The sequence below is a fragment of the Hyperolius riggenbachi genome, chromosome 1 (genome assembly GCF_040937935.1).
Source record: "Hyperolius riggenbachi isolate aHypRig1 chromosome 1, aHypRig1.pri, whole genome shotgun sequence".
Classification (NCBI taxonomy): domain Eukaryota; kingdom Metazoa; phylum Chordata; class Amphibia; order Anura; family Hyperoliidae; genus Hyperolius; species Hyperolius riggenbachi.
This window is the reverse complement of record NC_090646.1, coordinates 612,788,358-612,801,948: the sequence shown is the minus strand read 5'-3', so window position 1 is coordinate 612,801,948 and position 13,591 is coordinate 612,788,358. Positions and strand designations below refer to the sequence as shown.

General features: G+C 46.8%; 1 protein-coding gene across 2 annotated transcripts in view; it reads left to right on the top strand.

Moving 5' to 3' along the window:
- The window catches only part of CMYA5 (cardiomyopathy associated 5), a 150,515-nt gene that overhangs the window by 5,176 nt on the left and 131,748 nt on the right, over positions 1–13,591 (top strand). Inside the window, exon 1 of one of the 2 annotated variants that reach the window (XM_068250134.1) lies at positions 5,422–5,669. The exons of the other annotated variant lie outside the window; for it this stretch is intronic. Coding sequence (XP_068106235.1) covers positions 5,560–5,669 — 110 coding nt within the window. The 5' untranslated portion in view covers positions 5,422–5,559. Of the gene's footprint in view, positions 1–5,421; positions 5,670–13,591 lie in introns of those variants that run through there. 2 annotated transcript variants of the gene reach the window in all.

Sequence of the window (13,591 nt, the reverse complement as noted above, 5' to 3'; positions counted from 1 at the left end):
GTCGGTTCCCTTCTGTTGCACTGATGTGGAGTCCGAGATCCAGCCAGGTTGCGGGTCACCGCGCATGCACAGTCCCGATTGCGCTACCATGGCTTAGAACAATCTGTGCAAGTGCAGTTATAGCCCTAATGAACTGTACAGGCCATAGGAGCGTGATTGGGAGTGCAAGCAGCCAGGACCGGGAGGATGACAAGGGAGCAGACAGACTGCAGGGGGGTCAGAGGAGGAAGCCCCAGGTAAGAATAACTTCTTTTACTTTAGCCCCCCCAACAGATGGCAGTATTAGGTAACCCTCATCCCAATAACAATAATAGGTGGCTTCTGTAAACAGTGAAGAATTAGAGAATTAGGTAACATCAAAGACAGTCGATTGTCTTTAATAGTAGTCCCCTGTAAGGCAATTGGAATTTGGACCCTTAGGGTTAACCTGGATTGGTAATGATGTCACACGGTCAGCCGACCAAGTGGGTGGGTGGGTCTCCCAATTGAGGGTGTCTGTACTACTGTTCATATGGTTTCTGTGTGCTGGGTTGGTTGTTACACCTGAGGAAGGGGGGATCGCTGAAACATTGGTATTGCTACTTTTTGATAAACGCAAGTTTAAAACGCCTTTAGAGTGCCTACTTCATTCCTTAGTGTGTTCAGTGGATGCTTGTTTCAGGTGTGTGATTCAGCCACTACTGCGGCCAAAGAGCTCAGCAGGACTGCCCTGCAACTGGTATTGTTTAAAAGGAAACATCCATATCCCTCTCAGTTTAGGTTCCCTTTAAATTTTAAAGTAGACCTGAACATCCTCTCTGCTCTAAAAGATACACAACAGCATAATAACCTTCAAAGAAAAACATTACTTTGTAGCAGCTGATGCAAATCCTGCAATAAATCTGCAGTGACTCTACTTCCTACTTTCATGAAAGCAGACATACTGTTAACATTTTGTGTTTACCAATTAGCTGCTCTGCCATGTCAGTCAGCTGACACAGCTGAGTTTGTAAACTCTCTAAATACATACAGGGGTATTTCTTTCTGTTTTGCTTCTATTCTGTGCAAGAGTTCAGGCGGTATTGTCACCATAAAAATCAAATTTCAACAGCAACTAGCCTGAGTGTATTAAGTGATAAAGATGCTAATCCTGCATTCAAAACTTTCAAAACTTTTTCTGCTGTTATGGTTTGGAGTTATCACGTACCTTAGGAGCACTGGCCCTTTAAGTGCCATTGCCAAACAGTTGCATGCTGGGGGTCTTTTTATCTATACTATATTCCTCCTCTTCCCTTTAGTTCCCCCTCCTTCTAATGACATAAGACATTTCCTAGTATAAACCTCAGTGGGAGTGTCTGGAGACCCTGGGAGGAGGGCGGGTCATGTATACACAATTAGTACCGTAAGCGGAGAAAAAAAGTGAGGGTGGAAATTATGTCAGGAGGTCAAAGGCGACAAAGATGGAAACTTCCAAGAATAGGATTCTCTGCTTTTTCTTTATAAAATTCACAGGAATCATAACGTGGACAGTGCAATACATCTGTTATGAAAGTAGAACTAGTATTTATCTACTTATATATGTGTTTTTTTTATTTCTAGGTTAGCATGGATGTCACTTGTTCTTTATTAAAGAGGAGCTGTCAGCCATACTATCTCAGAAAAAAGAAACACATATATAACTAAATAAATACTTGCTCTACAGTGGCATAGCTAAGGAGCTACAGGCCCCGATGCAAGTTTTACATTGGGGCCCCCCAAGCACTCTGTACGCCACAATTGATACGGCGCGCCAAAACCTGCCAATGGGAACTACAGTGTCAGAGGTGCAAGGAGGGGATTGGGAACAGATTGTTAATGATTACCACTATTCAAAGTAGCCCAAGGGCCCTGATTCGGTCGCAACCTCTGTACCCCCTATTGCTACGCCCCTGTTGCTTTACTTACAGAACATATGTATTGCAATGTCCTCGTTTTGATTTTAGTAATTTTTCTATAGTAAAAAAAAGAGACAATCCTTAGCATTTCCCATTTTAAGTGTGGCTAGTTTGAAGCCAATCCTGATGTACTTTCCTCCCTTACTCTCCCCTGCCTGATTTGCCCGCCCTGCACTATATTTCTATAGTGCATTGTCTCAGCATAAGAAATATTGGCCAATCAAAGAGGATCAGAGGTGTGGGAGGGGAAAACGGGAAGGAAAGAGGTTTCAGCCAATCAGGCTGCATTAGTTAAGTCTGAGGGGAAGTACAGAAGCAAAAAAGGACAACCCAGCATGCCCTGCAACTTCCTTTTTGTGCACCCAAATTGTGTGTGTACCAAATTAGAGTCAGGGATACTGAGGAATGATCATTTATCAACAGGAAAAGTAATAGTGATTTTAACTTTTGGATTGCCTGGTTAGCATCCTTATTACTTGTTTACCAGATAAAAATGAAGAATTGATTTTTGAATTTATGCCCGACAGTTACACTTTAAAGCACACCTGAGGTGAGAGGAATGGTGATGGGCATATCTAGGAGAAGCATGTGATCAGTTTGGTCAGGTGATAGATATGTCAGTCTGTGATTTGCTAGTCAGGATCATGTGCTAAAGCAGGATGTGATCATAGGTTTGCAATTGGATAAAAAAACAAATCACATGCTTCACCATGAGTCCTCCTAGACACGAACATCGATAAAGAGGAATATGGAGTTTGACGACATATTTTATTTCCTTTTAAAGGACACTAGTAGTAAGAGGTATATGGAGGCTGCCATATTTATTTCCTTTTAAGCAATACCAGCAATCCTGGCTGTCCTGCTGATCATCTGCCTGCAAACAAGCATATGCAGATCAGGTATTTTTGCCATTTCTGTCAGATCTGAAAAGATTAGCTGGATGCTTGTTTCCGATGTGATTTAGACACTACTGCAGCCAAATAGACCAGCAGGGCTGCCAGGCAACTGGAATTGTTTAAAAGGAAAGCAATATGGCAGCCTCCATATACTTCTCGTTGCAGACTCCCTTTAAACATTGCAAATTGCCTGGCTGTTCTGAAGAGCCTCTGCCTCTAATACTTTTAGCCATACAGCCCTCGCCAAAAGTTTTGAGACTGTCAAAAATATTGGAAATTAGAAAAGTTGGTGCGTACGTTTTATTTATAATAGCAATTTGCATATACTCCAGAATGTTATGAAGAGTGTTCAGATGAATTGCATAGTCCTTCTTTGCCATGAAAATTAACTGAATCCCGAAAAAACCTTTCCACTGCATTTCATTGCTGTCAACAAAGGACCTGCTGAGATCATTTCAGTAATCGTCTTGTTAACTCACGTGAGAATGTTGACGAGCACAAGGCTGGAGATCATTATGTCAGGCTGATTGGGTTAGAATGGCAGACTTGACATGTTAAAAGCTGGGTGATGCTTAAAATCATTGATCTTCCATTGTTAACCATGGTGCCCAGCAAAGAAATGCATGCAACCATCATTGCGTTGCATAAAAATGGCTTCACAGGCAAGGATATTGTGGCTACTAAGATTGCACCTAAATCGACAATTTATAATACTTCAAGGAAAGATGTTCAGTTCTTGTTAATAAGAAGGCTTCAGGGCGTCCAAGAAAGTCCAGCAAGAGCCAGGATCGTCTCCTAAAGAGGATTCAGCTGCAGGATCGGAGTGCAACCAGTGCAGAGGTTGCTCAGGAATGGCAGCAGGCAGGTGTGAGCACATCTGCACGCACAGTGAGGCAAAGACTTTTGGAAGATGGCCTGGTGTCAAGGAGGGCAGCAAAGAAGCCACTTCTCTCCCAAAAATTCATCAGGGACAGATTGATCTTTTGCAGAAAGTATGGTGAATGGACTGCTGAGGACTAGGGCAAAGTCATATTCTCCGATGAAGCCCCTTTCCGATTGTTTGGGGCATCTGGGAAAAGGCTTGTCAGGATCCTGAGACCATTCATGTGTGGGGTTGCTTCTCATGAGTGGGCTCACTCACAATTTTGCCAAAAAACACAGCCATGAATAAAGAATGGTACCAAAACACCCTCCAACAGCAACTTCTTCCAACAACAGTTTGGTGAAGAACAATGCATTTTCCAGCACGATGGAGCACCGTGTCATAAGGCAAAAGTGATAACTAAATGGCTCGGGGACCAAAACGTTGACATTTTGGGTCCATGGCCTGGAAACTCCCCACATCTTAATCCCATTGAGAACTTGTGGTCATTCCTCAAGAGGCGGGTGGACAAACAAAAAACAACTAATTCTGAGAAACTCAAAGAAGAGATTATGAAAGAATGGGTTACTATCAGTCAGGATTTGGCCCAGAAGTTGATTGAGAACATGCCCAGTCGAATTGCAGAGGTCCTGAAAAAGAAGGGCCAACACTGCAAATACTGACTCTTTGCATAAATCTCGTGTAATTGTCAATAAAAGCCTTTGAAACGTATGAAGTTCTTATAATTATATGTCAGTACATCACATAAACAACTGAAACAAAGATCTAAAAGCAGTTTAGCAGAAAACTTTGTGAAAACTAATATTTTTGACAGTCTCAAAACTTTTGGCCAGGACTGTAGACCCTGTACAAGCTGTTGGAGCAGAGTGGTCTGTACACACAGATAGACACCCATTAGGACAAGATAGAACTCTTTACTGAAGAAAAACATGCAGAGATATCTCATACACCACCACCAGGATATGCAGCTTGCTTAGAACACAGAGAATACAGAGTGGATAACAATCCCATAAAGATCACAATTGCATTTTACACACAGTGACATCCTGTGGCTCTTTTACTATACTGAAGTTTAAGGTAATAGTGTTGTTAAATCTCCAACACAAGCATGCATATTAGGTGTTCTAAATGGTCTGTCTGGATTCGCCACATACTTGTTTCAGGTGTGTGATTCAGACACTACTGATGGCAAAGAGATCAGCAGGACAGCCAGGTAACTGGTATTGTTTAAAAGGAATTAAATATGGCAGCCTCCATATCCCTCTCACCTCAGGTGTTCTTTAAAGGGATCCTGAAGTGAGAGGGATATGGAGGCTGACATATTTATTGCCTTTGAAACAATACCATTTGCCTGGCAGCCCTGCTGATCCTGTGTCTCTAATACTTTTAGCCATAGACCCTGAACAAGCATGCTGCAGATCGGGTACCCTGACTCAGGTTTTACTGGATAAGCTATGAGCTTGTTCCAGGGTTTAGACTCAGACAAGTTCAACAGGGCTGCCAGGCAACTAGCATTGTTTACAAGCTATACTGCTCTGTGGGCGGTATATGTATACCTCTCTGTGGGCGGTATTTAGAGCAGATGACCTGGTATGCAGGTGATGTAGCTAATTAGCCAGCAGGCCCTAGGACCCAGAGTAGGAAGTCAGAGGGGGCAGGCTGAGCAGTTCTGGGTGCTGAGAGAAAGCATGTATGTTCCAGGCTGTTTGCTCTCTGGGGCTATTTTAAGCCTCCCCTTAGTCAGGGGAATAGAAGCCAGTGGCAGAAGCTGCTGCTGCAATGAGACCAGTCTCTCCGGGGAGTTCAGGGGCGGCCTGATCTAGGGGAACACAACACCCCCCAGCAAAGTAAAAGACAGAAGAGAAGAATGGAGAGCCTGTGTCCTCCTGAGTGTGACAAAGCTTCAGATGTCTCCTTCTGTCTGGAGGAAGCCAACCCTGTCCTCAACACTGAAGAAGCGGAGGAGCTGGCACAGAGGTACCCCACAAGCATGCACTGGGATATGGGGGCACCGCACCTGTTATATGAGGGGGGGGGGTGTCAGGCCTGACACTTGTAAATCCCCTGAACAAACCCCGGTTTGCCATCTCCACTAGTGTAAAACTGCCTTTTATTCCAGAGCCTGCGCTGGCAATGGAAAGGTTTATTCTATTTAAAGAAGCATCAGAAGTGACAGCTGGGGAGTCTCCTGCTGCCCCTCCCCTGCCCCTTCTGGAAGCTGCTTCCCGGCTGATGATCCGCTGCTGTCAGTGTGTTGTGTCGCTGTGAAATCCCTGCACCAGCCGCACATCCGGTCACCGTTATGTGTTTGACCTTTGTGTGTATACTTCCATTTCTCATCACTTTTCATTGTCCTACAGCTCAATACTCTGTACCTCTGCCTGCCACAGTGTGAAAGCAGCCTTAAAGGACACCTGAAGTGAGAGGGATATGGAGACTGCAACATGTATTTCCTTTTAAGCAATACCAGTTGCCTGGTAGCCCTGCTGATCCTCTGCCTCTAATACCTACTTTCAGCCATAGAGCCTGAACAAGCATGCAGCAGATCAGGTGTTTCTGACATGATTGTCAGATCTGAATCAACATAGCCACCAAGGACCCTTTTTTAATGTAAATGCTGCCCTATTAAAGAGAATCTCCGACCAAAAATTTAACTTTATCCCAATCAGTAGCTGATACCCCCTTTTACATAAGAAATCTATTCCTTTTCACAAACAGACCATCAGGGGGCGCTGTATGACTGATATTGTGGTGAAACCCCTCCCTCAAGAAAAGTATGTACTTTTTTGGCAGTTTCCTGTCTGTGAACCTTGTTGCATTGTGGGAAATAGCTGTTACAGCTGTTTCCAACTGCCAAAAACCATGCAGCAGCTACATCCCCTGCCAAGACTAAAATGTTCACTGGAGTTCCTCTTTAAAGAGAACCTGTACTGAGTAAAATTATTTAAAATAAACACATGAGGTAACTTCAAATGAACATTACATAGTTACCTTGCCATCAGTTCCTCTCAGAAGCTCACCATTTTCTTCTGACAATAATCCCTTCCAGTTCTGACAACATTTTGTCAGAATTGAAATATATCAGTTGCTGTCAGTTATATATCAGTTGCTGTCAGTTACAGCTGAGAGGAGAACTGATGTGTCCATGTTTCCCTATGGCTCAAGTGGGCGATGTTACAGTTTAACAGTGTGCTGACCAGGAAGCTGTTATGGGGTAATAGCCATTTTCAAAAGGGAGGACGGAGAATTCCATTGATCACAGTGGACAAACGGGACGCAGGAGAGGAGAAATAGATTGAGGAGTAGACTACACAGGAGGTAAGTAAGACTTGTGTATGTTAATTTTGACTTTTAATGTTCAGTTCAGGTTTTCTTTAAGGGGGAATAAGATATTTATATGGATATGCAAAAAAGTAGTTTTTAGGTTATCCCCACATCCCGATGTACATTCATATTTATTTATTTATTTTAGTATATTATTTAGTGCCGACATATTATGCAGCGCTGTACAGAGTGTCACGGACGATTGCGGGGACGCAGGCGCGTCCTGGAACCGCCCGTGAAGAAAAGCGATCGCACTCGATTCTCTGCGTCGATTGCGCTTCAAATCGATAGAATCTGGATTTATTGTGTAGGAGGTCTGCAGTCCTTTCTTAGCAGAGGAATAGCATCACCTTAACTGCAGGATGGCTCTTTTGATATGCTAATGAGCCTGGGCCCAGAGAGTCCCTGGCTTCAAGCTGTGCTGATGGCCCATCCATCAGGTATAAGGTGACAAACACCATGACAGAACCAAATTTAGAGTGAGGGAACTCAGACACTCCGACTCCTTTTCCCAGCAGGGAGCCGACATGTGGCTTGCTGCTGCCAACTTCAAAGAACCTTTGCCTGGGAATGACCTGGTATAAATCCCAGGGGTCTCTCATATTCCATAAATGGCTATATGTATCATATTTTCTGTGTTGCCAGGCTGGCAGACCCTCCAAACTAACAGAGCAGGTAGGGCCCTGCCTGGCGTTGGTTCTGAGCACATTTCAGAACCTTCTGAGGTAAAGACTGCCCGTTAGGCAGTCCAACAGTGCCCTAATGGTACCACAGGGGTCCCACCCCTCATGTTTGGTATCAGACTGCTGGGTACATCGAGGCAGATCTGGAAATATTAGTAAATCTGCCCTGACCTGTACGGTTCTGTGAGATAGAGCCCATATATGGGTAGATATGATTTCTAGCCCCAGTACAAGAGGAGGGCTCATCTTTGAAGGAGGTGTATAGCTCCCCGCCCTCACTCCCTCCTACTGAAGCAGGGGCATAAGAATGGCTGAGGACTAAAACTCAGTGTCCTCCACACTGAAACATCTTGCACTCATCAGATGCCAGCTTGAGGATATGCTGGCATCCACCTGGTCTGAACTCTGAACTCTGGACTTTGAAACCAAGGACTTTATGATTCTTCCCACAATAAGGACATCTTTCCAGGAACTAAGTATTTTTTCTCCCTTCTTTTATTTTTCATACTGGCTATTGCTGTTTTCATAATTGTTGATTTTCATAATTGTCTGTATATATTAATTATTTATATTGCGTGAATAAACGACTTTCTCCAAGTCATTCACTTTCCGCTACCCTGCTTATCAGCACACACAGAAATGATCCCGGGTCTCTGAAGATACGCTACTGTTTGTTGTTGTTGGCTAGACAGAATATCGTGTGTTAACCGTTTTATTCGCAGGACTAGTCAGTTAGTGAGTTCCTCTGTCTCAGGAAACAGAGGTGGTGGCAGATCCCATGAACTAGTGTGTGAGTTGTAATCACCCGTGTCTCACAGGCTCCCTTCTGAGTTGTCTGCGGCTAATTCTTAGCGGTTCCTGCGCATTGACTGCGACCAGAGTTCGCACGATCTGTGCGCTGGCACCGTTTAGAAGGCTAAGTGCGGTCAGCCACTGAGGGCTCCTGTGACAGTGTTAGGCAGCGGTTGGACCTGTGTTGTGCTGAAAGTATCTGCGATAGCGCTAGCGCTATCGAGAAACGAACTAATTCGTTGGTGAAGCTGGAAGGCAATATATTTTTTATATATACAGAGAGACTGTGTAGCCAGTACCCCTCCCCAAAGTTTTATTTTATTTGGCATGGAAATGTCCGGGAACTACCAGAACATGTGCCTAGCAGACCTGGAAAATCTTTGCGAAGAGAGGGGCATTGGCATCCTCCGCAAGACAAAACGGGACCTGATAGCAGACTTGTCCAGATGGGATGCCCAGCAACTGCGGGAGCCGGGAGTGTCCGCTGAGGTGGATACCAGCCCATCTGACAATCAAGGGGAACCAGAGGCTGAAGATCTTAGGCGTACAGAGGTTGAGCATCCTGCGGGCCCTGTTGCAACAGTTACGCCAGAGAATGTCAGTGTGGACCCCAACCCCAGAGTTTCTGAAAGTACTCGCCTGGAACCGGCCAGTACTGGACTGTCCATGGGTGCTGACCCGGTAATGCAGCAGGCATTACAAAAGCTGATGGAGACTGACCTGGACAAGTACCTGCAGTACATGGCGGAGCAAAAACGAGAGGAACGGGAGCGGCAAGCCGCTGCTGCAGAACGCCACGCGGAGAGGGATGCCGCTGAGCGAGAACGGGAGCGCCAACGACAGCATGAGCTAAACATGGCAAAAGTGCAACAGGCCAGCCGGAGTTCACCGCCCAGTCTCCCTGCTGAAGGAGCTGCACCACCCGTAAGTGCAAAGTTTAAATTTGCTAATATTGAAAAAGACACAGACATTGACTTGTTTTTGCGGTCTTTTGAAAAAGCATGCCGTCAGTATCGTCTGTCCCAAGACCAGTGGGCCAGACATCTGACACCTTTGCTGCGCTACAAAGCGCTTGATGCCTTCGCAGAATTGCCTGCGGAGAAGGATAATGATTATGCTGCTATAAAAGACGCTATCATTACTAAGTACCAGCTGACGCCAGAAGCCTATCGCAAAAAGTTCAGGGCCTGGCAGAAAAAGTCGTCTGATTCGTACCGAGATGTGGTCAGCAGCTTGCTCACCACACTCCGTCAGTGGACTCTAGGCCTCACCAAAGGGTCTTATGGCGTCCTGGAGGACTTGATAGTCCTCGAACAATTTCTGAACATTTGCCCTGCTGATGTACGACAGTTTGTGTTAGAACGCAGGCCGGCTTCAGCCACTGTCGCTGCAGACCTTGCTGAGACTTTTGCAACTACCCGGGTGGCTGATACACGCAGAACTGTCCCATCCAGCTGGAGAGGAGGTCAGCCCAATACCTCGGCAGACCCTCCTGCCCCTGTGAGCCGTCCGCCACAGAGGCCACCCAGCGCAGCTGCTGCACCCAGGCCTGCAGCGCCTGGAGAGGTCACCTGTCACTACTGCCGCCAGCCCGGACACATGAAATTCGACTGTCCGGAGCGGAGACAGACACCACCAGCACCTGGATCATCTGCATCACCTGCACCTCACCCACAGCAGAGGCAACCCGCCAGCGAACCACAGCCTGGATCATCCGATTTTGTCCTGTTTGCCCGCGGAAAGGAAATCCGCGACCGAACCGACCAGCAGCAACTTGTTAGAGTGAACGGCAAAGTTGTCACCGGATTCCGAGACACCGGAGCTGACATCACGTTAGTTGACTCACACCTTGTGCCAAAGGAGAGCATCAGCTCCAGCCGATCCCTTGCCCTTACTGGAGTAGAAGGCACCCTTTTTCACATAGCCCACGCCAGAGTGAAGCTGGATTGGGGAGTGGGAGGGGTCCAAGAAAGGGTTGTTGGGGTTATGAAGGATCTCCCTGTCCCTGTGTTGCTAGGGACTGATTTGGGCAAGCTTGTGTCCTACTATGAACCTGCCACGACCGCCTTGTCGCTCACGGAAGGAGACGGACTCTCCACCCACCACCAGGTACTTTATACACTTGGGGGAGCACCAGGGGGAGGTGGGTTGAATGTGCCCAGTTCAAGGGTACCAGGTTCAATAGTGCCTGCTTCAAAGGCACCTGAGTTTGATGTACAGACTGTCTGTTGTGATGATGCTGTAACTGTACCTGAGTTTTCTGTACAACCTGTCTGTAATGAAAAAATGTCTATACCTGTCAATGTCATTACTGCATGCAATGATGATTTGAGTAATGTCCGTCTGTGCCATTCTGACAGTGTACCGGTGCTAGCAGTACCGCGCAGCTGCACTGCTCAGAACCCGAGCTCAGGACAGGTGGAGGGGGTTCCGGCCTCCTCCCCCTCCTCTGACCGCAGGGATGAGACCTTTCAGCCGCTGGCCTCGTGTGACATGAGCCAGTTGGCTGAAACTGACAGCGCCGTATTCTCAGCCGCACTACAAAGTGACCCAAGCCTGGAGGTGCTCATGCAGCAAGCCGCTGAGCCCCTCGCAGACGGGGCCGCTTTCAAGGTGTACTGGGAAGGTGGGAGACTGTACAGTGAGTCTGTACAGCCCCCTACAGGTAGATCCCACGCGGATACCAAGTGGCTTGTGGTCCCGAGTGCGTTTAGGGGACATGTGCTGAAATCCGCACATGGTAATCCTCTGACCGGGCACTCGGGTGTCCGCAAGACACTCGCCGGTATTCGGAAACAGTTTTATTGGCCCCGGATGAACAGGGATGTAGCCAACTACTGCAGGGCATGTGCCGTCTGTCAGGAGCTGGGAAGGTCCAGGGATTCCCGCGGGGTTCCCTTAGGTCCACAGCCACTCAGCAGGGGAACCCTGCGTGGGCTGGCTGTTGACCTAACCAACCCACTGCCCGTTGTCCGCAGTCCCGGCAGACACCACGTCCGACTGCAGTGGCGCAAACGCCCTGTCCAGAACGGTCCATGTTGGGTCAACCCTGAGGGTAGCAGACCGCGACCGGTCCAGGGGAACCGAGCCACAGGCTCCAATAGGTTTTCCCGCCGTACCGGCAACTCGAGGCCCGTCAGCCAGGTTAGCGGCGCCGCCACACATCTTGCGGATGAGTGGCTAAGCCACTGACAAGGGGGGGGGCTGTCACGGACGATTGCGGGGACGCAGGCGCGTCCTGGAACCGCCCGTGAAGAAAAGCGATCGCACTCGATTCTCTGCGTCGATTGCGCTTCAAATCGATAGAATCTGGATTTATTGTGTAGGAGGTCTGCAGTCCTTTCTTAGCAGAGGAATAGCATCACCTTAACTGCAGGATGGCTCTTTTGATATGCTAATGAGCCTGGGCCCAGAGAGTCCCTGGCTTCAAGCTGTGCTGATGGCCCATCCATCAGGTATAAGGTGACAAACACCATGACAGAACCAAATTTAGAGTGAGGGAACTCAGACACTCCGACTCCTTTTCCCAGCAGGGAGCCGACATGTGGCTTGCTGCTGCCAACTTCAAAGAACCTTTGCCTGGGAATGACCTGGTATAAATCCCAGGGGTCTCTCATATTCCATAAATGGCTATATGTATCATATTTTCTGTGTTGCCAGGCTGGCAGACCCTCCAAACTAACAGAGCAGGTAGGGCCCTGCCTGGCGTTGGTTCTGAGCACATTTCAGAACCTTCTGAGGTAAAGACTGCCCGTTAGGCAGTCCAACAGTGCCCTAATGGTACCACAGGGGTCCCACCCCTCATGTTTGGTATCAGACTGCTGGGTACATCGAGGCAGATCTGGAAATATTAGTAAATCTGCCCTGACCTGTACGGTTCTGTGAGATAGAGCCCATATATGGGTAGATATGATTTCTAGCCCCAGTACAAGAGGAGGGCTCATCTTTGAAGGAGGTGTATAGCTCCCCGCCCTCACTCCCTCCTACTGAAGCAGGGGCATAAGAATGGCTGAGGACTAAAACTCAGTGTCCTCCACACTGAAACATCTTGCACTCATCAGATGCCAGCTTGAGGATATGCTGGCATCCACCTGGTCTGAACTCTGAACTCTGGACTTTGAAACCAAGGACTTTATGATTCTTCCCACAATAAGGACATCTTTCCAGGAACTAAGTATTTTTTCTCCCTTCTTTTATTTTTCATACTGGCTATTGCTGTTTTCATAATTGTTGATTTTCATAATTGTCTGTATATATTAATTATTTATATTGCGTGAATAAACGACTTTCTCCAAGTCATTCACTTTCCGCTACCCTGCTTATCAGCACACACAGAAATGATCCCGGGTCTCTGAAGATACGCTACTGTTTGTTGTTGTTGGCTAGACAGAATATCGTGTGTTAACCGTTTTATTCGCAGGACTAGTCAGTTAGTGAGTTCCTCTGTCTCAGGAAACAGAGGTGGTGGCAGATCCCATGAACTAGTGTGTGAGTTGTAATCACCCGTGTCTCACAGGCTCCCTTCTGAGTTGTCTGCGGCTAATTCTTAGCGGTTCCTGCGCATTGACTGCGACCAGAGTTCGCACGATCTGTGCGCTGGCACCGTTTAGAAGGCTAAGTGCGGTCAGCCACTGAGGGCTCCTGTGACACAGAGTATATAGTCTTGTCACTGACTGTCCCTCAGAGGGGCTCACAATCTGATTAAATACGGCTTAGCGGGACTTTAAAGGGGTATTTATCAATGTACCATTTTGAAAAACGAGGGGTTAATTGGAGAATGCCGAAGACAGTTCCTCGAATGGTAGTTACAATCATTTATTGACAAATATAACAAATTATCAAAAACATCACACATGACAAAGGAATGTTTAAAAGTACAAAAATAGTATACTATAAAGGAGAAGCAATAAAACAACATAACACTCCAAAATGGCACATTGATATAAATACCCCTTTAAAGTCCCACTTAGTTGTATTTAATCATATAAATAATGTCAGATCTGACAAGATTAGCTGCATGCTTGTTTCTGGTGTTATTCAGACACTACTGCAGCCAAATAGATCAGCAGGGCTGCCAGGCATTTGGTATTACTTTGCAGG